This window comes from Habropoda laboriosa, unplaced genomic scaffold (genome assembly GCF_001263275.1).
Source record: "Habropoda laboriosa isolate 0110345459 unplaced genomic scaffold, ASM126327v1 scaffold64, whole genome shotgun sequence".
Lineage (NCBI taxonomy): Eukaryota > Metazoa > Arthropoda > Insecta > Hymenoptera > Apidae > Habropoda > Habropoda laboriosa.
This window is the reverse complement of record NW_017100183.1, coordinates 1258967-1285249: the sequence shown is the minus strand read 5'-3', so window position 1 is coordinate 1285249 and position 26283 is coordinate 1258967. Positions and strand designations below refer to the sequence as shown.

General features: G+C 45.1%; 1 protein-coding gene across 1 annotated transcript in view; it reads left to right on the top strand.

The window, feature by feature from the left end:
* Positions 1–9882, top strand: part of LOC108579227 (agrin) — a 22228-nt gene extending 12346 nt beyond the window's left edge. The window contains exons 2-9 of the mRNA XM_017942709.1: positions 6994–7110; positions 7433–7742; positions 7869–8012; positions 8150–8320; positions 8425–8589; positions 8874–8996; positions 9354–9530; positions 9651–9882. Coding sequence (XP_017798198.1) covers positions 6994–7110; positions 7433–7742; positions 7869–8012; positions 8150–8320; positions 8425–8589; positions 8874–8996; positions 9354–9530; positions 9651–9882 — 1439 coding nt within the window. The remainder of the gene's footprint in view (positions 1–6993; positions 7111–7432; positions 7743–7868; positions 8013–8149; positions 8321–8424; positions 8590–8873; positions 8997–9353; positions 9531–9650) is intronic.
* The last annotated feature ends 16401 nt before the right edge of the window (positions 9883–26283 follow it).

Here is a 26283-nt window from a genome sequence, read left to right as displayed (position 1 = left end):
TAGCATTGTTTTTTCTTTTTTTTTTTTTTGTAAAAATATGTATTGACCGATGTTCACACTTACGCTAGCAAGCTACAGCTGGCTGCTACAGAAAATTGTCTCAAAAATTAGCTGTAGAAATTTTGTGCATGTTACAACGTGTTAACTATAATCTCAGTCGTATAGTGCGGTTTGGTATGAAAAACTCGTGACGAGCTAGACTCGTCACTGTAGCGCAAGGGGTTAATTCCATTTCAGTTTCAAATGAAATATGCTTCTGCACACGCCGCTTGCATTTTATTTTGAAATTATTCATTTCGTTCCATTTCAGTTTCAAACGAAATCTGCTTCTGCACACACCGCTCGAAAGGGAATAATTAAATCGACGATTAGGCATATCGTTTTTTCCAACTCCTAATCTATCTTTAGTATCTTTAGTTCCTTATTATTTCGTATACGGTTTTCTTTACCCTAAATAACGGCCGTCCAACGATTTCTAACGGCGACGACCATAAACGGAGGATACTAACCAGGTGTATATCGAGAATCAATTCCATAGATCGTACAACAGTCTTTCTATCCCAACACCGCCTGTATCACCGTATTCGTAGTCATTTTAATTAGTTTTTTCCTTGCCGTTTTGAGAGACAAGGGCGGCCGCGGTGTACAGTTAGAACGGATAGATTCGAACCGGTACTCCCGTGATTAGCATTTATGAGCATTGTTTCGTTTTCGAAAAAATCTCCGAGCTAAACGAATTGTTGCCACACCGTGGCGTCGTCTGGCTACCTGTAATAGGTGAGAAGAAGCCGAGAGATGCGTCGCGCCGTCGTGGAGACTCGACGTGAAACCTGTTTTGATTAACAACTGCCAGCTAACTTGTAATTAGCTGTTTTGCGCTCTGAAATATTCCCTTTGATAGCACGCACACACGCGTCTTTATCACAGTTTAACCAAACTTAACGACACAGACCGTGCTTATGATGCATTAAGTCCGATCCTCATGAATAAGTTTCTCGTACAATTTTAATGCGAAACTTCTGTTCGCTTTATCAAACCGGCCCAGCTCTACGGAACGCAGGATTCTGTGTTCGTTATTATACATAGGCAGTTAAAGTTCGCCCACGATGATAAATCATTTCGAACGCCTTTCGTCTTTTCCTGCGAATCCCGCTCGAATCTCCGCTTCTTTACGACGTTATCGGAACAATGGCGTCTCTTGCACAGAGGAAATGGGATAGTTTCGCCCGTGATACGGAAGTCGTGACGATACATGCGTCTCGTCGTTAACGTCCGGATTCTTTCCAGTTTATCTCCGTGATAAACTATGAAACAATGATCCTCCGCTGTGGAGATGACAATGTTCTTAGAAATATACTCGGACTCGTCGTTAAACCGTAATTTTATCCACTCGGATAGAATCTAGATTCCAAATCTTACATTATCCGTCTAACGATACGTTTCTTACATTTGAATGATACTTTTGCCTCGATCGTATCTTCGCGTAAAAACATGGAAAACCGCGGTAACGAGTGGAAGAGAAGCAGACGGTGTAAAGGCGTTTTAATTCGAGGAGAAAAGGAGAGGAAATTGAAGTTAGCCGAGAGGAAAGAAGTAGAAATATGTATTAACACGTAGGATTAATTGCTCGACGTTCGCGTGCTCTCTATAACAGCGAAATAAAGGTTGGTTAATGCAACGCAGCGCGGACGTGTTACGGGACAATGCTATGAGGAAGACGAGATCGTTTCGCGGTGATAAAGGGGCCGGCTACGTCCAGAGAAGATCGGCCCTGGCAACGGTGTAGAGATGAGGCTGGAAGCACGAAGAAGAAGAAGAAGCTGACCGCTGAACACTGGCCGAGAACCACGAACACGAACGACCTTACCGTGATTTTGACGCTATCGATTGCCGGAATGATTTACGCGGACGTTGAGATACCTTGTCCAATGCACGCGATCATACTCGCCGGTTAGATCGTTCCTCCTAGGATTAATGGATTACTTATGCACGTCTAGAGCGTTGCTCTCGATTTTCTTCGCTGTTCGGAACCGGTCACGAAAAGAGATACCACCGCAGTTGGGTATCGAGGAGGCGATTCGGTTTCGTCGACGAAGATCGCTGATTTTTCTAAGCTCGTTTGTATTCACAGGCCAGGTTGGTCGTTCAGATGGCAATTCCGTGGAATCGTAGAGAAAATAACGGTTACAGGTTAGGTGAATTCTAAGGTTGGAGAACGATTGGAGGATAGATTAAAGGGGAGGATTCCCCATAAGCTCGCGGAAGCATCGTCAGCTATTCGAGTTGAAGGAGGAAGCGCGAGAGGAGTCAGCTTACGATAACCGATCGCGAGCACACGGTACAATTTGTCAAGCGTTCCAAGCGGGATCCGTAGCTGGAATCTCGAGAAACTCTGGAAACTATTCGACGATTCCGGCTTCCGCGCGAACCAAGTCATTCTCTCCCCCTGTCTCGCCAACATTTATCAATGCACCGTCCACGGATATAATATACACCACCGGCTTCCACCGTTAATTAAGTCGATTGGTCCATAGCGATTTCACAGGTCGTCCGTTTATTCCCTTTTCCTATTCCCGTGTATATTCTTCAACGGTGTACACAGCAAGGAACCGAGCAAGGAAACGATATCTCGTTTACCTAGCCGTAACAACAAGAACAAGACGACCGCGTTTCTTTTCTCATTCTACCTAAGGTTTAACACGCGTTGCACCTAACGTCCGAGCTTAATTGACACCGGCCACTTAAGGATTCACGAGAGAGAGACGGAGAAAGAGAGGCGTTCGTGAAACGAATTCCCCCCTTGCGGCTCGTTTAATTATCTTTCCTCGAATCAAAGGTTCTGTCATGCGAGCCGGTGCGCTTCGAACCGCAACGTCCATCGAGTTCATCTAACCCGCCCGTTTTTCTGATAGTGTCTCCTGGTTGGAAACAACCGACTCGGTGAAACAAGAAACAAAAGGGGTAAAGAGAGCGGGAGGAGACGCGCGAGAGAGTCCCTCACATTGTCCATTTTATTTATGAGCCTAGGCTTATAGTACACCTATTCGTATCAAATCGTTCCGGTTCGTTAAACAGATCCTTATTTCTCTGTTATCGATCTCTCCCCGGTCGCCTCTTCTTCTCCAACTCGGCTTCTCGTTTCGTGGACAAAAATCCACAAGGAGCAGCCAGCATCCACCCGGTTGTCGGCTCTTGCATCCTTGCCGTGGTTCACCGACCCGCATATTTCTCTCTCCTCCTCCTCCTCCTCCTCCTCCCCTTCTCTTTTTTTTACGAGTCCACCGTTGATCTTCGTCTCTCGTGTTGCAGCAAGTGGCGCGCATCCATTGTGCACCGCGTGCATGCATGCACGCGCTCGCCGGTTGCTCGCTCGCGCGACCCGTACAATTTCTACGGGGATATAATTCGATCTGCATTGTTCGCCAATCGCCCCCTGGCCAGACGTCGCCCCCTTATTGGCATAATTGATTCACTTAATCGCCTTCGTGGGAGTGACGGACACCTCCTTCTGACCGCGCCATCAACGCGCTAATCGCACGTCCACTTGGCCAACTGACGTCCGCTCCGAGGAAGAATCCTCCTCCTCCTCTTTCGATCTTCCTATTCTTCTTCTTTGTTCCACCGAGTTCCTCTTCTTCTACGCTTACATTGTACACCGGCTGGTTGGTTACGGCGACGCGTACGAGCGAATCATAATCGTTTTTCTCGCAATCTACAGCTTCTTGCGCGCGATCTTCTTCGGCGATGGCTTCCGTTTTTCTGGCGCCTTCGCCGGCTTGATCGATAGTCTCTCCCAGTCGGGGAACACTTCCTCTCTCTAACTTGGCAAATTTCCGGATCGATTACGCGTCATTACGCAAGGGTATCTTTCGGTTAAAATTCGTCGGTGTTTCGTACGGAGGGAAATAAGGAACGAAAATATACGAACGTGTTAAAGGAATCTCAAATATTCACTGTCTCGGTTCGAAAACGGGGCAGCAGAACCTCCTCTATCTCCTCTCTCCATCTATGCATCGAGATCCTCGGCGGAAATTCAATTTAGATATCGCGTCGCGTACTTACACGCGCATCGCGAACGAGCTATATTAGCTAATCCAGTATACCGATCGATGAATCGTAATCGTCGTAATTACGTACACGTTTACGCTCGCGAGCCATCCGCGACGCTTATCTGTTCGCCGTATTCGGGTTATTAGCGTGGCACGGGGGGAATCAGGAAGGAGAGACAAAGTAAATCGATTATTACACGGAGAGAGAAAGAGAGAGAGAGAGAGAGAGAGAGAAGAGCGGCTATGTAATATCGTACGATGTTCGCGGTGATAAATCGAGCAGGAAGAAAGTTCGCCGTTGTCGTCCGCCCTTATATTACAATGCGTATCATCGGCTTTATCTTCTCTCCCCTCGTTCACTTTGTGAATTTCGAGCGGGCATGATTCTTGGATTCGTAGCGAAGCTACGAATTACCGCCGCCGCTGTAGAAAACGGGATCAAGGTGCGTCCTCCGGTTTGATCGCGCCGCGATCTCCAGCAAATTGCATCCCGAGGAGCCTCGAACTCGATCGTTACACGCGGAAAGAAGCTATAGTAATCCGCCGTATGGTGATTCCAATGAAGAAAGGCAGAGAGAAAAAAGGGAAGAAAAATGGTTTTTACGAGCAACCAAGGGAGCGTGAACGCGCAAGAGCCGCGCGATGCGTGACTCCGATCGTAGATAAATTATCGAGTTGCGAGAGAGAACAGAAGAGAGCGAATCGTCCATTAAGCTCGTATTGTTCACTTGACATTCCGTACCGGTATGCAGCGGTTCGCAGAGGATCGTATCTTTTTGCTCGAGCCTGTGCTATCCGCGATGGCCGCGTTATCTCTACTTAGGCAGGAGAGGAATGAGCTAAAACGTTATACAATGTCTGCGGAACGTTTGTGACTGGATCTCGTAACTGATGTTTGCCAGGGAATTAACTTTTCTCGTCGAAATATCGCTTTTTTAACACTTTAACGTTCGTCCACGTGACTCGCGCGTGCACAGCTGATCGTTCTCAATAAGTGCACTCTCTTTTCGAACTATTTTCTTTCGCTTTCCGTGTTTCGTCGTTGTTTCTGTTATGGCAAACAAGAGGAAGTTACAGCGTTCTAAACAACGGGAAACTTATCTCTGTGTGCCTAGAAAATAATTCAAAATTGACCTTATCTGGCACGGTGAAGTTGAGACAAATCTGAGCGTTAAGGGGTTAAACGCTCCGTGTCAGAGCTGACGGACTTCTTTTTTAACGTTACAGCGTTCTAAATAATGGGAAACTTATCTCTGTCTGTCTAGAAAATAATTCAAAATTGATCTTATCTGGCACGGTGAAGTTGAGACAAATTTGAGCGTTAAAGGGAGCGTTAAACTTCTTTTTCAACATAGATCTACCAGTTCTCTCATTAGTCACTTCCCTAACTAAAACTTCGTGTACACACTGTCGCTCGATAAGTATTAGAACACCTGTTACGTTCGTGATCGAGAAGACTGGGATCGATTTCAGAGGATGTTCCATACGCATCTGCCGATTAGTCGGATGATCGAGCATCGATCGGTTAAATGGTACGCGTATCGGCGCGACCGCGCCTCCGGTTATCTTTAACTGTACACCGTCGATTTTATAATTTGTTACATATTATGCGAGTCGGTGGAGAACGACCGTAGTAAATCCCGTGTGCTGTTGACCCAACGATCACTGGACCGAAACCAACCAGCGGACCCGTACTACTGTAGATATCCTCGTGCAGGGTCAACAGGAAGCAATTAAAGTTTCGACAGAATCTCGTCGAGATTTAACGTTAACCGCCTCTCTCGAAAATCATTGTGATTTCGCTCGTTAATACAGGGTACCTACGTTTTGCAACCTTCGTGAAACTTTCACGCACAACGAGAGACCGTGATCGCGAAGATCCTTCGCTGTTTTTTTTTCTGGTAAAACGAACGAACGATCGTAAGAAACGATCCATGGGCTCCAATTATCCCTGTTTCCTTCGATTATTCGCAGGTATTTATACCTCCACCGAAGTCACTTTCTTTCTACAGCCGTGTAAGTTCACCTTTCCATTGTAATTATGCCATTACGGCTAACGCTTACTGCCGGTTTAATAAAGAAGACCTTATGCGTCTTGATGGCTCGGCAATAAACCGGAGTAACAGTAAATGTTATTTCGTTTTACGATACTACACGGTTCTTTGTCGCGAGCGAGGAAGAAGTTCGACCACGCCTGTTACATTTATCTCACTTCGATGTCAATCATACTGCTAACGAGATAACACGTTTAATTCTCTGTTTGCGCCATTCCTTTCAGCCGTGTTCCACAGGAATAACAACGATATTAAACGAATAACAAAAATATTTCCTATCGAGACACCTTTAGAAGAATCAACGGTATTTTAAACCACGCACTCAATTACGTTGTTTAAATCACCATTAAACGCGTTGATTGCCACCCCAGATTTACACGTTGCTCTAACTATTATGCTTTATTATTTTTTTTTTTAATTCAGAATAATGTCTAGTTAGCTACGATGTTCAAATTTTTTAGTTGACGATATTCATTTTATTTTAACACTTAAAGCGCCGGCTATTTTGTTGGAAACTTGACTTAAAGCGCTGCAATATTTTCGAGTTTTGTAGAAACATACATTTTTACAAAATAAAATAAAATGACTCTTGTAAAACAGAAAATTTCTGTTCCAAAATTTTACATAGTGCTTATTACAGGCACAGCGACGATTTTTAACGGTATAAATATTCAGCCACTTGCTGTTCAAGAGATATACTATTTTTTTCTGCACAAACATGTAAACACGCATTTAGGCGGGCCCGGCGCTTAAAGTGTTAATTATTCTAAACATTTGAGGTCACCGATGACCACCATAGTCCCATCGAGGAAACAGTCTCCGGTCACAGGTGATCAACGTGTCAATCAACGTGTCAAATTCACCTTCTAATCGATTCTATCTTCACGCAGATTTCGTGACGGGCGCCTGTCCACGAATATGCCCGCCGAGCGGCGAGCCAGTGTGCGGTAGCGACGGCGTGATCTACGCGTCGCAGTGTGAAATGCGGAAGAAGATGTGTGGAAAGGGTGAGCCTCTTTGTAACTATAATAATTATCATCGAGCCACCGTCTAACACGTATACGCTCGCGTAATCTTCCCCTACCGACTGCACAGTTGCTTTACAACGTCCGTCGAACAGCATCGAACGACCACCGTTCGACACTTGCCGTTCCCTAGTCTTACCGTATCCAGAACCATCTTAAAATCCTTAACTCTAGCATTAACGATAATCTATTAACGAGGTAAACCCGGTGTATTTGGCGCATTCGAGACCACCGATAGCGGCTACTATCGGACGAAACACCGGCATCAGGACCGGTAATTATCGGTGCTTTACAAATTGCATAGGCGTGACTGTAGCCACGGAGAAGACAGCTTGCCTCAGGTCGTCCGGTAGCAAGTGCGAGCACCGGTGTCCAGGTGATCAGGATCCGGTATGTGGCACCGATGGACGCACGTATCTCAACAAGTGCATGCTCAGGGTAGAGATCTGCCGTGTCGGCATCGAGCTCTCTCACCTCGGACCCTGTAACAATATCTCAGCTCACAGAGAGAATTGTCCTGTTTCCTGCGACTTTGCACCTCTCGATGGACCGATCTGCGGCAGCGACGGAAACGTCTACAAGTCTACTTGCCAGATGAAGCTTCTCACCTGCGGGTACGTTTCTTTAATAATTTTGTCATATTATGGTAGATGTAAAATCTAAATAATGTAAACCTTGGTAAAAAGTACTTCTTGTTCGATTCAACGGTAGTTGTTCTTTTTTCTCTCTCTCTATCGTAGACAAGGAGTTGTGCGCACGAATAAAAAGCACTGTCAGACCACGAGACATTGTCGTGAATCGTGTTGGCGCGGTGCCAAGCCAGCCTGTGGTAGCGACGGCATCCTTTACTCGAACACCTGCAAAATGCGAGCGAAGAACTGCGGGTAAGAAGGAGCACATCCTTGAGAAAGTCCTCGATCTTGAGCGTTACACAAGTTGTACGCCGCGAATATGTATATGATATCTTCTCTGGTTTTTCCGTCCATTCATCGGGATACTCACTTTGTGTGAAATCGTTTAGCAAGCACGTGTTCGAGGTGCCAATGTCGTTCTGTGTGTCGCGGGAACGGACGTCCGGTGGCCAGACCAATGCGTGTCCTCTCGATTGCAAAAACGAGGCGGAAGTGCCGACCTGTGGATCAGACGGAAGTGTATACAGGAACGAGTGCGAGATGCAGATGCTTAATTGCGGGTCAGTTTGACAATATCAGTTTCATAGATTTTTCTGTATCCTTTCTATCGTTCTGTCTGCATTGAAGAACAGTGTATTTTTACGATTACCATTTTACTCTTCAGGCAAGCAAGAAGAAAGGTGAGCGTGGTAGATTTCGAAAAGTGTCGACCTCGTTTGACGAAATGCATGAAACAGCAACAGAGATGTGGAAACGACGTGGATCCAGTTTGCGGAAGTGACGCGAATACTTACCCGAATCAGTGCCATTTGAACGTGGCAGTGTGCCTGTAAGTTCGCGTTCCACGGCTATAAATATTTGCTCGGTCGTACTTTTCGTCGAATTGAAAAATTCCGTGGAATATTTATGAAAGAACGAGTAGGCTAATATTTATGAGCCATGGTGAATTTCCTTTCAACGCTCGTTCTATGACAATTGTACAATAAACGACACTTAATTACCGTAACAGGAAACAGTTACGTTTAAGCGTTTCACGTCACGCACGTTAGTTACGTAGGTCATTAATAACGTATCGTTCAGACGTTAATCCCTGTCGTTACCGTTCGGTTCCAGAAAGGGTATTCAATTGGCTCACGTCGGAGAGTGCACAACCTTGAAAGAGACCGAACAGTGCCCCGAAGACTGTAGCGAGGTACCCGAGGAACCAGTTTGTGGAAGCGACGGCAACGTTTACCGGTGATTAAGAGCGTTATTTGGATTCCAGGACGTTCGGCGCCGAGAGTTTTAAGGGCGTGTGAATCACCGATGGTTGCTCGTTACGTTCCAGTCGATGGACACTTTCAGCCTTTCTCTTAGCTCTATCTGTAGTATCTCTCATTTGTGTACCGTTGAAAACATCGTCCTTTCCAATTCCCACCTCTGTGATTGTAACATTCTTTTTCTCCTCCGTTTATTTCGAAGAATTTTCAACGTGGAAACGAAGTAGTCAGATTTGTAGAATGCGCCAAGAACTCTCGAGACAACGGACGTTCTGTTCCTGTGAAGAAATCTGTGTTCACAAATGCGTCATTCTGTGTATTTATACGCTTTTAGATCCCTTTGCCATCTGCGGCGTGAGACATGCGGTCAGAGGGTGGTTCAAGTTCCAGCGCAACATTGTCGTACTACCGCACTTTGCAACCAGATCTGTAGCGGAGAACGCCAGTTTGTTTGCGGTTCCGACAACAAGCTTTACCGTAACGAGTGCGAGATGAAGAGGGACAATTGCGGGTGAGCAGTAATTGTGTTTGAAATTACATCCCTGCTGAAGTTTACGCGCTTTCACAATCGTTTAGACGGTTCTATCGGCGAAGCGATCAGAAATTTTCACTTTTTTTGTATCTCGTTTAGGAAACACGTGTACGTGGTGCCTATGAAAAGATGCGTGCAAGGTTTCCTCTTCCGTGGTTGCCAAAAGATCTGTCCGCCGTACTACGATCCCGTTTGCGGCACCGACGGCATGACCTACAGCAACGAATGTTTCCTGGAAATTGAGAATTGCCGTAGTCGGAGCCTAGTTACGAAGAAGTATCACGGAGTGTGCGGCCAGCCAACGGAAGAACCTAAGAATTATTTGTATTAGATTGATCAAATTCTCATCCTCGTCGGAATCTCTCTTAAAAAAAGATGTTCTCTAAAAAAAAACAAATATTCACGATTTCAAGACGACTCGAATGAAATATTCTGAAAAACGATCGGAGAGAACAAGTTCCTTCGAGTCGATTGATAATCTTACAACGATCGAACGAATTGATCGACGGAGGGTATCGATTTCTACGGTTCGATCGCACACCTGTTCGTTTTAAAACGAAAAATTTCATCAACTTCATCAACTGAATTTTAACGCTACGTGTCTTTCCAAGAGAAAAAGAAAAAAAAGAAATATTTCAAGGAACGAATATCTCGTTGGTGATACACCTAAGTTGGGTTATGATACCCGTTAATCGACTACACTGGAGATTCTTATTATCATTTCCGTAATCGATCGTATCGAGACTGCCAAATCGTTCACGAATTCTCGCACGGATCGTCCGCTCGATTATCGATTGGACTAAGACTGTAGTTTATATGGCGGCAACCAATTTTTGCGGTACGTGCTTGGCATTTTTTTAACGATCACGCGCGCGATTGTCCACGGATTACCAAGTCTCTATATTTATTTCTGCGTCCTTTATTCTTGAATCGAAACGATCCGACGTGACATCCTTGCACGACGCGCAACGTCATAATGTGAATCTCGTGACGCTACATCGATCGTGCGTTCGTGTAAACACACTCTCTCCGATAATCTTCTTCACACATTACTCGCCGGTAAACTCATTCTTATTTATTGTAGTATTATTATTGATAATCGTATCATCCTTGCATCATTTTGTTTATCGCTATTTTGCTACATACGGTAACACGATAGTTTCATAACGTATCCCTATTCTAATTGTAAGGAAGTATATTTAGCTGTTGTATCTCCCTCTCTGACCATGTGATGTGTGTTCATATTATAATTATTCTGATCATCGTATCTTTTTTTATTTATTACCGGACATGAGACAATCCTTTTTGTATCGAAACTAACATACATGCTTCAAATGTCAATAATAAACTATATACGTATATTTTAAGGTAACAAACGATGCAATTTTATCAACGAAATCTCGTCTCGAATACTCGTCTACTTTATCGACAGTTGATACTGTAGTTTTGAAAAAGTATCATGCACGAACACAGGTAGATACCGCTAGTAGTCGGAATCGATGTTGCTGCCGCAAGATGGCGGCGATGTACGCTGATATTGACAGGTGCTGAGAGAGCATGGCGGCCAGTGTTTACGACAACTGATCGCGACCGATCGAATTTGCGGATGACCCGGGTGTTTCGCGTATTGTTTACGATTTCCTTTTTTACACAGTGTCTTCGTTATCGTTGAATCGTACGTCTCGTATCCGTTCGTTTTTCCTTAAAAAAGTCAAGTGTAAAGTTGATCGGGTCAGTGAAACGTGTGTCCCAATCTCGAAAGTTGGGATCAGGTGGTGGATTTGTCGTCGATACGGGAGTGCTTTCGAAGGGGATCACTGGAATATTACAGCATTCGTCGTTATCGTAAGTACCAATAATCGTTCTTTATTCTATCGTCAAGCAAACGATCGAGAAACAGCTGGCAAAAATAAAATGTACCGTTTCAAACGATACACATTAAAATATGATAAGCGAACGGCAGAAGAGGCCATCTTTGAGCCTCCCTGTGTGTGTTGGTTACGCCGGCGAAAGAGGATCGCGATTACACGACTCGTGTTACATAAAATGCTGCTGTCGGATGACACACAGGATGCCTTAGATAATCGTTACGCGAGAGGAAGGGCTTCCTTCTTCCTACCGTCCTACTCGATGCCTTCTACGCAGGTCGTACACGAGATTTATCAAGACCTGAAAATGTTCATAGCGTACATGTCCATCTCGTACACGTACGATGTTCGCAATTTGTTTTGACTTCCGATTTTTCGATAGTACCGGCAAACTTTCACTCGAACCGCCTCGCTGTAGGCACCTAAAGTGTAAATGAAATCATAAATCAGACAATGGAATGATTTTTCCATGGCGCAGCCAATTTTTTTGCAGCGTACTAATACGAAATTCGTTTCGTTATCTACTTTCTGCGAAAAATCCCGCTGTTACCGTGTTACTAGGTTGCGTAAGCGCGAAGATAGACGAATATCGATGCGCGAATCGAATTAAAGCCTCATTCCTAATCGAACGTATCGCTGTAAACCGTGCTCGGTTTTTGTTACGTTGCATTCCATCGCAGCCAATTACGTTTTTATTCTTCCTTTTTTTTTTCTCTTCCTCCGTACACTTAACCTTCTTTTGCTCCTCCGTGGAATTACGAGTTCGCAGATAGGAGTGTTTGGTAATGATGTAACACACGAGCTTCTGGTGGCGTCGAGTCAGATCTCCCGGTGTGTTTACCTCCATCCACCTTTTGTTATCTTATCATTATCTTTCATGCTAATTACGTGACCAGAGGCATATATACCGTTTTTTCTTTCTTTTTTTTTTTTTTTAACATTCAACGCAATCCACCGGCATGGTATCGTTCGAGAAGGAAATTCCCGAGGCATGGAAAGAACGGTCGTTGCACATAATTAAATTTATCGATCGGTGTGTGTCTCTCTCCCCTGCGAGAGTGGCTCTCGCGGCGGCTTTTCTTGACAAACGTGTTTGCGAATTCGCGACGCTCTCTCGCGCTTCGCGTTGTTTTTTCTTCTCACCTTCTCTCTTTTGCGCGCATCTGTCCCCAACAGCCTTGGCGAAGGAGAGGCGAGCGCCGATGCAGCGGCATTCTTCGCCCTCCTATCGTATCGCGGAGAGAGAGAGAGTGAGAAAAAAAAAGGAGGAAGTAAGCGAGTATCGATCTGACCGTTGGGGAAATTACATAATCAAACGAAATCACTCGTTACGCAGAGGTTAATTTTTCTAGGAGCCAGGTCACGTTATAGTAATAATTTCGGTTGTCCGATTTATGATTTCTGCATCTCCGTATTGTGCAATTCACGTTGGAGCAAATTCCGATGCATCGTGAAGTTAGCTACGGTTATGACGATTCGTCTTGAAGAGTGACAAGAGGAGGGGAAAAAAAAAGGCGATGGAAAAGAAGTTGGTCGTTTCTATTTGAGACCGTCATGCGTCTGGGGCTGTGAGTTCAGACCGCAGAAAGAAATACCAATGAAATCGTCCTCGGGCAATCGCAGCAGCACCTTGTCTCGGTCCTCCCTATTAAATGAATTTCCTAGCGAGTTGACCTGCGGACTGCTCTCGCGCTCCCAATTGCCGCGTACCGCCATTGTATGCTCGTATATAGCATTTGCAGAATCCATTCAAATTTCCTGAATATAGATTGTTAACTTACAATCAAATTATGCAGCAGACTGAACTCTTGCAAATTCATTTGATTACTTATTGATGTAATAAAAATGTTGAAATATACTTAAAAAAATATGTACCTTTTATTATTTTCCCTAATTCTCCCTTTATTCACGAGATAATACTTACAAGTAGACTGTCGATTTTCGTGCATTTACGGAAAATTTGAAAGCACAAATAGATAGAGATTAAATATAGTACTCGATATAATATTTAGCGGATAAAACAGTTGCCTATCTACCTTCTACATAAAAATACGAATTTGCATAAAAATCCACAGTCTATTTACAACAAATACGACGTCACGCTAAATTTCATCGCGATATCCAAAACAGTAATATCATTCCCACCATATATTTAGCCCCTTCAAGTAATTAGCGCTCTCGAGACGACGTAATTCCATCCATAGTAAGCTCACACCAAGCTCCGTCGTCGTCGTCGACGAGATTGTTTGCCGGATTAAACCGTATCCTATAGAGAGACGAGAACGGAACGGTGTTACGTTGCAACGAGAAATACCTATTCCTCGTCGCTCCTCGATAGTCGATCATGTAACAGGCGAACGGAGGAAGAATTCAATCCGTTCCACCGACCTGAAACATCGTGGTACGCGTAATACTGTAATTACGCGAGATTGCGCGAGCAGGATGGAACAAGTGGTAGACTCCAGCGGCGGTGGTACCCTCGAAGAACGTATCGAAAATTGAAACTACCAAACTGGCGGGAAAGTGAAATACGCCACGTATGGTTTCCAGTGTCTGCGTGTGTGTATGTGTGTGTTACACACAAGCAATACCGAGTATGTAGTTTGCAAGCGAGCAAAGGAAGTCAATTACGAATCGCTGTGAGCATTTCTATGAAATTAATTATATATGCCAGTACCGCCGCTCGAAATGATCTATTGTGTTTTAATGGCCGTGTCACACGCTCTGCAACCTTGAGCGCGTAAGTCGAGGGAATCGACCCCGAACCGGATCTCGAATCCCTGTCTTTTTTTTTTAATTCTTTAAGAAGGGGTAATATGGAATTAAATACGGGGGTGGAGGGGTCTCTGGTGTCACGCGGTAAAGTTCTATTCTGCGCGCATAAATGAACATTGAAATGCACCGTCTGGCGAGAAGGAGGGGGCCATTGAAACCCGGGGACAGAAGAGATAAATTTCTGTTCGAGTGGCGCATTGTGTTGCAATAAAATTCTTCCTTTGACGGTCGTTTAAAGGAAACACAAAAATAATGGCCACGCGTGTTTTATCGAGCGTAATTTCCATGCATCGTTGTCCCTCTCTGCTCTCGGCCAGGTTTTCATCCCAGGTCGCCGCGCCGGCTACAAGCCTACAGTGTAACACGGTGAAAAATATCCGTGAACCGTGTGCAGAATGTTGCGCGTTCGGCGAATTTTTCTTGCGCGATATAACCCATCGATTCCCCCCCTTTTTCGTTCTGCTGTTATGTGTGTTTTCGGACGGTAGCCGGTTAATGGCGCATGCTCTGCCAGACGAAACTCGCCGGCGCAACGTAATCGAAGCTTTGTGTTCCCCTTGTTTCGCGCTATGCACCAGACGCAATCGAATCAAAGCCTGACGCCGCAAGGAACCTCCTTTTACCTATGTATCTACACCGTCGAGTATTAAGTTCAGCAGTTTCCGTTGCATCGAGGTTTTTTCAAATTCTCTGTTTTCTCTCCAGTTGGGATATAAATGAAACACGGTGGAAGACGAGCAGTCTAATTTTATTCGTGTTAAATTAATATTAGGGCTGATTTTGACTTGCGTCCAAGTTTGATTTTTCTACCGTTTTAAGCTTGCGAAGAATTTGAAAAAATTTGCGGATACTTAAAACTATTTTAGATAAAAATAAACATTTCTTTTGGAGAAATGCGGAGTGAAATTTCACTTGCCTACGGAGTCTATCCTTTTCTATTCTAAATCCTTGCGATCTTTTCAAATAATTCTCTCTAAATAACAGCGCTACCAATGTTTCCACCAACAGAGTGCACAGCCGAAACTAATTGTTGCGACCTGATGAGGATTTCTTTTTTCAATAATTCTCTCTAAATAATATTTCCACCAAGCACCGTGCACAGCCGAAACTAATTCACGTTCAGTTCTCTCGCACCTCGTTCGAAATTCTGCTCCACTTTCTTTCACCTAACTCCGAGGAAATAGCGGCCCGATCGATTCCTACGGCGTCGAACAGGAACGAAATGTCCTGTACGATATCGTGTATAGTAGAGGTAACTGTCGGGTGGTTGATACTCCGAAAGGTTTTTCTTATCGGTGACAGCATTACGGAGAAGTCGTACAAACTGGAAACACGGGACTACGCCTACGTAGAGACCCGGCTCTTCGAGCGGTTCTCATTCGCTTCCGGTCACGCGATTCTCCCCTTAATTAATCGACGTCGCGCGATCATCGAGGATCAACCAGGCGAAGAATAATCGCGAGAGAAGAGATAGGTAGAGAAAAAGGGTCTGTCTGGTGTGTCGGTTGATTTTTCAACTCTATGTTCAAGCTAGTTCTTTTTCTTCTACCGATTTCGGCCCAGCGATAACAACTCGTTCACGAATGTGCCGTTATCTTGACGTCGCGCAGCACTGCACGGGACGCTTTATTTTCATGCCCGAAACCGGAAGCTCGTCAGGGTGCACGGCTACCATTGTCATGGCCCACTGTTTATCCTTCGCGATACCTTCTTATCTTATCCGCTCTCTAGTCCTTTACCTCTGTCGTCGAGAGAGAGAGAGAGAGAGAGAGAGAGAGTGAGAGAGATAAGGAGCGGCTGCTCGCCTTAAATATCCCTGATCTTTTGTGTTACGCCGATATGATAAATCTCCCGTGTTAATTTAGACCTACGCTTTAGTGTAATCATCCCATTTACAGTCCTAATCACGTCGAAACACTTGTAACTATACAGCTTAACGAGGCAATTCTACGTCTGCGAAAATCGGACGTTCTTCTTATGAATTCTTCTTCTGAGAAACTGTTTCACGATGAAATTTAACGATCTTTTTCTGTTTTCGTTTTTTTTTTCTTCTCTTTTCGTTAATTAGAGAAGAGCAATTGTTAATAACAGCGATGCTTATTGGCCTGTTCTTCTTGAGAAATAAAAATGGGCTGGAAACAGAAAACCGCGAAACACTCGCGGGTTTCCGGTGGAAATAATTTGCCGTAGAAGTGGTTGGTAGCGTCTTAAGCGGATTACCAAGATGATATCAGTAATTTTACCACGGTAATTAACGCCGCTTCCCGATAGAAGCACAGAGATTCGCGGTGAGTTTCTCTTTTCCGGTAGAGGCCCGTGAGATAGAGGAGCAATTAATTACCGGTCTCGTTAATCAACGCGGCAACTTCGTCTTCACGGTCTACCTACTGATATACTAATCGACTCTACCCGATTTGCCTGATCGTACCGGTCGATTCATTTGCTACTGCAATTATATCCTTTCTTTTCCAATCTTCTTCCTATTCTACGGGGGAGAGATATCTGCCTCTCTCTCTCTGCGATAGGTAAGTAAATCTCGTTAAAGAAAACTCGTCCTCGTTTCCGCGACACTTCTTTCCAACTGCACCCTGTTGAATGGCGTGAAATTTTTTTTTCATCAACGCTCAAAATTTCTCGCCCTTGCACTTTCTCGCCGCGAGTCGAGCACCTCCAGGCTCTCCGCTCTTCTCTTCTCTTTTATACCAGCTTTCTCTCTCTCTTTCCGTGAAAAGACGGGAAAAACGAGAACGAGTCCTGCGACTATTCAGACATTCAGCCCACTTACCAGTGTCCTCAGTCTTCCCTGCAGAGAGCTACTTCCGTCTCTTTTTTCGCCACTTTTCTTATCTTTCTCACGCGATCGCGCTTACCCCAGTTTCTCTCTTTACTCTTCCCTTACGCGAGCTGCTCCACTTTCAGACCTTTTCACGTTATCGTAGGGAAATGACAACTACACGTTCCGTACAGATTCCCTGGGTCCCCGCTAATTCAAGCATTTAAGCTTCGCAGAAGAAACGGTAGGAAAGGTAGTACCTCTCTTTATCGTAGTTTGCTTATCGAGGCAATTCGAGCAGAGCACACAGAGAGTGATTCGTTTGGTTCTCTACAACGCGATCCAGTTACCGAACCAATTACGCTACCTTCATTAGCCAAGTTTTTCTCCTCTTTGGTACAAGAGAGAGACAGTTCGTCTCGGCGGAGCTTTCCTTCTTCCCAGACGCACGTAGACACGTGTGTATTTACCCTATTAGCCATTGCGAGAGAACGACGAACTCGGTTCACTTTGTCCAACGGGGTTCAACGTTTTCCATATTATCAGGAACATCCTTTTCACAAACGTTCCGCCGGCAAATTGGCGTAAAGTGCTCTTTGGTCCACTGAAACGTCGTCGTCTTCTACTCTCTCCTCTTCTTCGGCTTCCTCGTCACCGTTACACCAGTTTATCGTGGGTGGTGGTTCATACGCGGTGACTCAACCATGTTTCGAGCAGCGTCACACTATTGTGCGTGCGATCGTTGGGAGGAAAAGTTGAGTTTGGAATTCTTCGCTGGGTTAAGTCACGATACACCAACGGAGGTTTCTCTTTCTTGGTTTATGTTATAAGAAGAGAGATTGACGGAGAATCGTGGTTTCGAGCTGAACTTTAACGAATTTCAATTGATTCGTCTTCTCTCGTTTAGGAGCACACCGTGGCCGCGTTAAGCACCGCGACGTGGACTGGGTTTATGAGACGAACGTGACTCCCTCGTTCTTTTTCAGACCTCACCATTTCTATGCAGTTTCAGTCCCGAGTTTACGACTCCAACCGTTTATGACCCCCCGGGAAAAAGTCTCGATTCGAATCGGCCAAGTTGCACCGTGCAGGAAGTTTTTGTTCTCGCCTTTCTTCCTGCCGATTGTCTTCTCGTAAACAAAGGATTTTTTTATCGTTGCTATAGGAACCCTTTTCGCGCAGTCACATCTGTGAGATCTGGGAGAATTATCGTTTCAATTCAAATCTTGTACTACTTGTCCTCGTAGTGTTGATTAACCCTTGTAGTGCCGGCCGAAGGAATTGTACCTAAGCGAAGAATACCGAACCAATTTGATGTAATTTAAAAAAGAATAAAAAAAAAAGTAAGAATGATATTTACAAAATTGAAAAAGGAACTGTTGGATTATTACTAATAATAATGCGTCAGCCAACACTGCTAGTGAAAGAAACGTAATAGACTGATGTATTTTTGGTCTCTTTTTCTTAAATGCGCAACAGAATTTCAGTTGTGCCGTTTACGTTTTTGTTTCCTTTCATTTCGACTACGAAATTCGAAGAGTAAAGGCGTCCTTCCGCGCCGTACAAATAAAACACATTTAAGAAAATTTAAAGTGAGCGCTATTTATTAAACCCATTATCCAATCGACTACGAAATTCGAAGAGTAAAGGCGTCCTTCCGCGCCGTACAAATAAAACACATTTAAGAACATTTAAAGTGTGCGGTATTTATTAAACCCATTATCCAATAGGAACATATTACGAAATGAAGGGAGAATAAATGAATGCCAATTGTATTTCAATATTTGTTGAAAATCATACTAATAATACTTATTGAAAATCATTACGAAAAATGGAAAAATCAGATTTCTTCTGTAAACAGTATTTGCAAATAAGAAGAATCATCGTTTGGTCATAGTTTGATGTAGAACACGTAGTATAAAGCATAAATACTGCATTTTCAATTATTTGTAACAAAATTTCTAATATCAAAACACAAAACACACCTGCTGCAAAACAAGTGATTCGTGCAGCTAGTACAACATCACTGAAATACAATTCAAATATTATTAACGAATAAATGTCGCTTACTTGACGAGTCTCTTAAGGGGGTCTTCTAGTGTGACGGCCGTTTTTGCTAATTTATTACAGAAGTACGGTAACAGTTATTAACACGAGCTTTATTCCTATGTATTTACTTGTCCGTGAAGACGGGTACTCACGGACGTTTGTATTTCTTTCAAGTTTCTAAATAATTCTGAAAAAAAGAAGTAAGTTTCGTATCTCTCCCATTATCTGAGCTAACAAACAAAAGACCTGCTGTGCTTCACGTGTATAAATATACGGTGCTCCTAAAAATATTTCGACACCAGTGAAACAACCATTGAAGTGCAGACAAAATTACCAAGCGAAATTTCCGATACGAATTGTTTATCAATACGTAATCCTAATATACAGAAAAATCATCACCGAGCCAGTCTTTCAGACAGGCAAGCTTCGATAAAGTGTCTGTCGAAAGAAACATTGTACAGCCAATTACCAGGCCTTTGATCGTCTCCGTTATCTCTCCCGTCGACTTTTCGCGATCCGGAAACCATCTGCTCGCCGGTATATAAAAGGGAAGGCATAAATATTAATCGTCGTCTCCCACGGGAGAAAATGAAGCGTTAACGAAGCTGTTTGCCAACAGGCATCTCCATTGCTGATCGCTCGGACAGCGAGCGTTGTCGCGAGTACCGCAGCTGTGTCGACACGCGGTGCAAACACGTTCAGTTTCCATTGCGATACGCGGCAGAAGGGAGGAGAAAAGAGGAGAGAACCGAGACACCACCAGGCAGCCTGGTATCAAGCTGGCTTTTCTTCCCTTTCGCCCTTTGTTTCTTCGTCATCGGCCTGCGACGCACGCGTCTGGGCCTCTTCTTCGAACCAATTCTCCTTCGCGTGAACCTTCTCTTACAATTCTCCTTCTTTTTTCTCTTCTTTTCTCCGCTTCTGTGCTTTCCTCTCTTTCTCTTTGTTTCAACGGTTCTCGCTTCACGTCGAATTTGAAAAGGGGGACAAACGGTAACGGCGTTGAAGCTGTTCCTCTTGGACCAGTTCCATCTAGGGCTCTTTCCACGTGGTCGAATTTATGAAATTCCGATGGAGATTGCGCAGTCGCATCGATCCTCGTTTAGACTCTTCGTGCTCTCTTGCTTCGATGCCAGTCGAAATTGGTGTCCTACAGATATCTGTCTCTTCGAGGGGAAAATGGAAGAATTAGCGGTACGTGTCGACGATTGCAAACGTGGCTTAAGTCTCCAGGTAGATTCTGTCTCATTGTTAAACAAATATTTCACTCCGACAAATATCCACGTGACAAATTCAATTATCCGCAAACCTCTGACTTAGGCCACTTTAAATCGCACATCTGTGAGTTCTCGTAGTGTCGTTTCTCTAGTCACTCCGTGAAACCGTTTAAATCTCGTACAAAAATTTTCTCCTACCGTCGTAACTATTTACGCAGCCAACCCTGTATATTTACACAAAGTGCAATCGTCGTAGTTCACACATTTAGGGTTGCCCTCGACGTTGGCCAAGCAGAACCCTTCTCCAAGTATCGTACGTAATTCCAGTGTAACTTTTCTCCGTGACCCAATTACTCGACTTCCGTTCGGTTTTTTAATAACGCGAAGAGCATCGCGTGTTCGGGCATTTCCAAGCTCTCACTCTCCAGGGGCGGTCGCGACGAAGAATTATCCACGTAACACACAGGTCGTTCGCTTTCGACTCGTCCTTTATCTCCCACGCCGGATTAGAGGGCGTGTCCATAGCGTTCGAATCGATTTGCCCGCGCGAAAGATAATTTACGATCGTTGGTATTTCGAGCTTCTCGATGCGGGTGTATTGAGACGGCGAGATTTAAGGGACCGTAAAAACGTACGAACGGCGTCATTCGTCTCGCTACGTAGGCCACGGGAGTGGTAAGAGAGTCGCGTGGAATTCGTAGGTGAATTTAATATCAAACCAAACGAGGCAGACGTGACTGGTTGACGTTAGCTGCTCGTGGTAGCTCGTAAAAGAAAAAACGAAGCCCCCTTCGCGTTTCGCGTGACAATGGCCGGGTGTCGTTTCGAACCGTGCCAACTTACCATTCCAGCTGTTTCCCATTTTCGAGTTCGAAAATCCGAAACCTTCCATAGAGGCTGCAACGTAAAGGACGTCGAACCCAACCCGGCGGATAATCCTTTTGTAGGATGAACGAAATTCATCCGCGAATTTCAATTTCGTACTAGCTCACCTAGCCGGTAAACATCAAATATTTACGTTTCCTGTACTTACGAGCGGCGCGCCGCTCGATCGATATTAATTTATTTGTCGCTGCTGGAAAACCTAGAGTAGACAGCCCGATCGTTCCACTCGAGAGGTATATACTTCCAGTCGCTTCATTCTTCAATTTTCGTTATTATCCGGCTTCTGTGTAGAACGGTGTCGTTAAAAATATCGAACGAAGGAAGATTGTTCGACACGCTCAAGAGGACCGAACCTTCGTTCCGCAATTTTCATCATTACGCGGCTTCTCCAACGAAGGGAGATCGTTTAACCCTTTGCGGACGGAGGATTACCGGTGTAACACAAAATTAGGTCACTGCTACAGCTATTTTTTAAACTAGATTACATAAAAATTACATTTTCCTCCGATACAGTACACGTTCATTCCTTAAAAATATACGAGTTCGTTGGTTGCGTTCGTAGACTTCTGCGAACTCATATACGACTCTATCGTGCTCAAAGGGTTAATTCGTTCAACTCAAGAATCGTCTCTGTCTCTCCACTCCGCTGGCAAAGGGTTAAGAACAGATTACCCTATCTGGAACCCTTTGAACGTTAGATACAAAAGCTCCTCGTACCCCATCGAATCTCTCCCTCCATCTCCCCAATTGCACGATGCGAGACGCTGCACGGTGCACTCGTAGCGTACTCGTGAGGTCGTTGCGGCAACACCTGTCGGAAGGTCGTCTCTCCCCGACTTAACTACCCCCGCGACATCCACCTCCCCGATACTCTCGAGGACCCTCCCTTCCCTCGGTGCTGCTTTCTTCTGTTCACGGGTGAGCAAATAATCAAGCGTCCGTAAGGTAAAAAGGTAGGCGCACACATGGATTCTGAACGCCGGCTTGTATAAAGGAAGAGAGAGAAAGAGAGGGAGGGTTTCTGAAGCGGAAACGAAGCGAGAGGCTTGAAGTGCGTGAACGAGAGAGGAACGAAACGCGAGAGAGCGAAGAGGGAACCGAATGAAGTGGAGGAGAGCAGTATGAGCAACGAGAAAGGAAGCCAGTTGGTGGAAGTGAAACGGATGGGTTAACTGGTCTGAGGGAGCAGAGGGGCGGCGTCGCAAGTATGAACAGAGATGAATAACCTGTGGTAGAGACAAAGAGGGAAGAGAGAGAAGTGCGTGTGCGACGAGAAGTGCGTGTGTAAGAGACACACGGTAGCTTCTCACAGAGGAAGAGACAGTCGCTGGCTTGCCGCAAGGCTGCTTGCATCGTGGAGGCGAAAGAAACACACCGTGTGGCCCCAGTACACACACTACCCTCTCCGTACCTCTTTCGTCCTCCATCTCACGCGTCTAGTTTCCATCGTCTCTTCCCGTGTCGGTACGCACGTCGGTCGAACTGTCGCGCAAATCCTGATAACATGTCGGTTGTGACGTGTGGTGGTGGTTGGTGATTTGGTGCGGTTAACTACGAGGACCGTTCGTCGATTAATTCGCGAGTCAACGGATCCGCGAAGGTAAACGGGGCACACGAGTGGTCACGCCTGGTGGAAGCTTTTTAATTGGGAGTTCTATTTCTCCAGGATCCTGTGTAGTATATCTCGTGATTATTCGACTCGATCTTTCGCCGATCGAACGAGAGAGAAAGAGAACGATCCACAAGAGTATCGACGGGTGTAGTGCAATTAGAAGAATGGTAAGAATTGGAGCGAAATGGAATGGTTCGCGATCCATGGGTCGTGCGTTAACCAGCGTGGCGGGAAGAAACCGTTGAAAATTAATAGCGTTATGGTTATAGCAGCGTTAGCCGAGAGAAGGAACGAAGGCAGTTCGTGATTGGTGCAACCGGCTTCCATCAGTTGCTCCGAAAATAATCGTCGTATTTTTACCGACTCTTTATACCCACTTCGCTGCTGCCGCTGCTACTGCCGCTGCTGGTGGAAGGCCTCACAAAGTGGCGTTAATTCGGTGTGAAGTAACGTGGACGTTGTCAAGTAGATGTAATTGCTCGTTCTGTCTATAAAAATTCTCATCCTCTCGATGTCACTCGTTCTAATGTCATCTCACGGTATCTCTGTGTATACTTTCCTTTTTATCGCCGACAACACGTTTCCTTACGTCGGACAAAGAGTCAAAGATCGTCTTTCCGTGCCATTACCTCTGGAAAAGTAGCGATTTTCGCACAGAGTGTCCACGACTGTTGGCCGTGGCGAGACCACTCTCTGTCCCCTCCCTCCTGATTTCCGATAAACGCCGCTTCCTCGTCGCCTTATCGCCGCTTTCTGTCGCGGCAAACTTTCGCCACCCGAACTATTTGCTCGTGTTTCACCCACGGGTAACACAATGCATACGCTCCTCCGCACGTTGCTCCTATGAAAACCTCTCCTCCCAAACCCGACAACACACATAGTTCACGTTGTCGACGTAGCCAGAGCATCTCCGTCGGCTTTTCACGCCGCGAAACAATCGCTGGGAAACTTCCAAGACACAGTTCCAACGTGTACACCTTCCGGATTCTTTTCTTTGTCGTTGTGCAGAGACACCCACGGGGATCTCGATTTCCGAAAGTTTCGGTTGTCTCTCTCACGAGTAGAGAGACTCGATGGGCTTGGTTGTAAGCGTGTAACGGGAATCTTAGGCACGGTTGGATGACGAGATCAACCGATCGATTCGACTTTAAGCGAGTGTCTCACGTTCTTCGCGCTCCTCTGTTTTGTTTCTCTTCAATTGTCACGTGGCGGAGCCGGGAATAAAGGGAAGAAAACGTGACAGTGCTCCAGCGTAACCCTCGACTCGACGGTTAATCGGTAAACACGCGAATTGGAAGCTCTTGTGAAAATTGGTACACTCGAAAAGATTTGTTTATACGAGTGTGTGCAATACAGTTTCGTAGAATTGGAAAGTTGGAGGAATGCGAGGATCTCTTTCACGCGTGCTTCGTATATTACCGTACATCGGAGCTATTACACCTTTGCTCGTCCATCTCTCGGAACGATGATTCACGGAACGCGTCAGGTAAAAAGCGACGATGGAAAAAGATACACGTGACAAAGGTGTAACAGATGAGAAGGACAGCAACTGGTTCCGCGTATTTTCGGCCTCTTAATCGAGTCACGCCGTTTCCGCGGTCGATGCCAGGCGAATGCAACGATTATTGACGTTTCTCCGATCGCGTTAAACTTCGATTCTCTATGGAAGTCTCATGGTGTCTGACTCGTCACCAACTGGCTATTGAATCCGATGAAATATCGAGGTCTCGCCTCGCAGTTTCAATTCAACCCCACCCTCCTATCGTGTGTCGTTTATCTCTTACGAATTGTTCCAACGAGAAAAATCAACAAGTTGAAAGACAGCTGGAAGTGGAAGCTTTTAAGATTCCAATTTGCAAACTTCTCCGGGTAAAATGATCGTAGGAATCGTAACTTCGGTACACGGATCGTTGGAAAGTTCACCGAGGAAGGCATAAACGCCGGTGGTTTTGGAGAACGAGCAATTTCCCGTTCACAGGGTGCACCGGCGTCGATCCGCTGATCGTCGGTGCAGGTGAATGAATCCTCGCTCTCACGATTCGCGTTCGCCTCTTTAGCCTGTCCATCGACCCTAACTAGCTATTTATATACACGAGCTTCTTGTCTCTGTGCTCGTGGCTTCTGCGTATCCACGTCCACGGGATACACGCTCGCCTCGAGCTCTCTCCGCTCGGTTTTCCGCTCGCCCAATTAAAAGCACCACCGCGGATATATATCGATACCGCCTGTCATAGTCGAACACACCAACCGTGTGTACGATGCACCGATTTTCTTTCTTTTTTTTATCGCTTCTTGTACCAGTGCCAACACCGATTCTTCGTATTTTCTGCGCTTCAAGTTGTTCCTTGAATGGCCTTCAGAAATCATCGTTGGACATGTAGGAACGAGGATTTCCTTGCTTTCCGTACGGGCAAAAAGTGTAACACTATCTTTCATTCATAGTCGAACCGCGCACGATTAACGTCCAGCATGTACGTCATTAGAGTTTATCGGAGTTTATACGTTCTGCACCTAAGAACAGAATTTTCATCGTTCCCCCCTTTCTCGTCGCGTGAAGTGAAGTATTTAGAAGTTTCCTTTGGGTAGTTGTTGTTAAGTAGGAATTCGTATTTAGCGGAATTCTAAATGTGAGGTCTTGGAGGGAATTTGTAATAGTTGGTAATTAAATGTACCACGGTGGTAGGTAAACGAACGTAGTCCGTGTACGTACACCTAATTTGCAATTATCATGTCGTCGATTCGAGACTGTCGCATGCATACGATATTATAATGTACTATCGCTCATAAGTAGCTCTCCCATCGGTTATTTATTGCGAAAAATTCTGTTCGGAGGAGTTCCAGGACGAAGTTAATATTTAGGTTGATAAATTACTTTTTATTGTGAAAAATTCTGTTCTGAGAATTTCCAGGACACAGTTAATATCTAAGTTGATAAATTATTTTTTATTGTGAGAAATTCTATTCGGAGAAATTTCAGAATAAAGTTCATACCTAAGTTGATGAATTATTTTTTATTGCTAGAAATTCTATTCGTATAATTCCCAGGCCACGAGGGGCCAACTAAAACCTCGACTAAGTCACACTATTTTCATTTTCAGAACGACCGTTCTTTCTCTTCTATCAAAAGGGACATTTACGAGCGCGTGCGAAGCGTGTAACGCGCGGTTTCTCCTCTCCGTAGGCAAAGTACTCGCGTCTTAAGGTTCCGCGTTTCACGGTATCCCTCTAGAAAACGGTGGACGTCTTCCTGAGCCGAGTCGTAGGTAACGCATAGGACGGACCACGCCTCTCGAAGCTCTCGCGTTTTGCTATTCCCTTTCCCGCCGCGGCTAAATCCGTAGCAAAAAGGAGCAACCGCCTCCTGGCCGGATAACGGCAACGTTTCGAGCGGACTCCGGCGTGGTAAACGCGAAATCGCGCGCGATTAACGAGCCGAAAGAAAGAAAAGAGCTGCATGAAAAGTCTTTGTTCCTTCGGCTGTTGGAGAGCGTGAACCGACTCGACGATTCCGCTCGAGTTCGCGGCACACGTAGAGGGGTGGACTCAGCTAAAT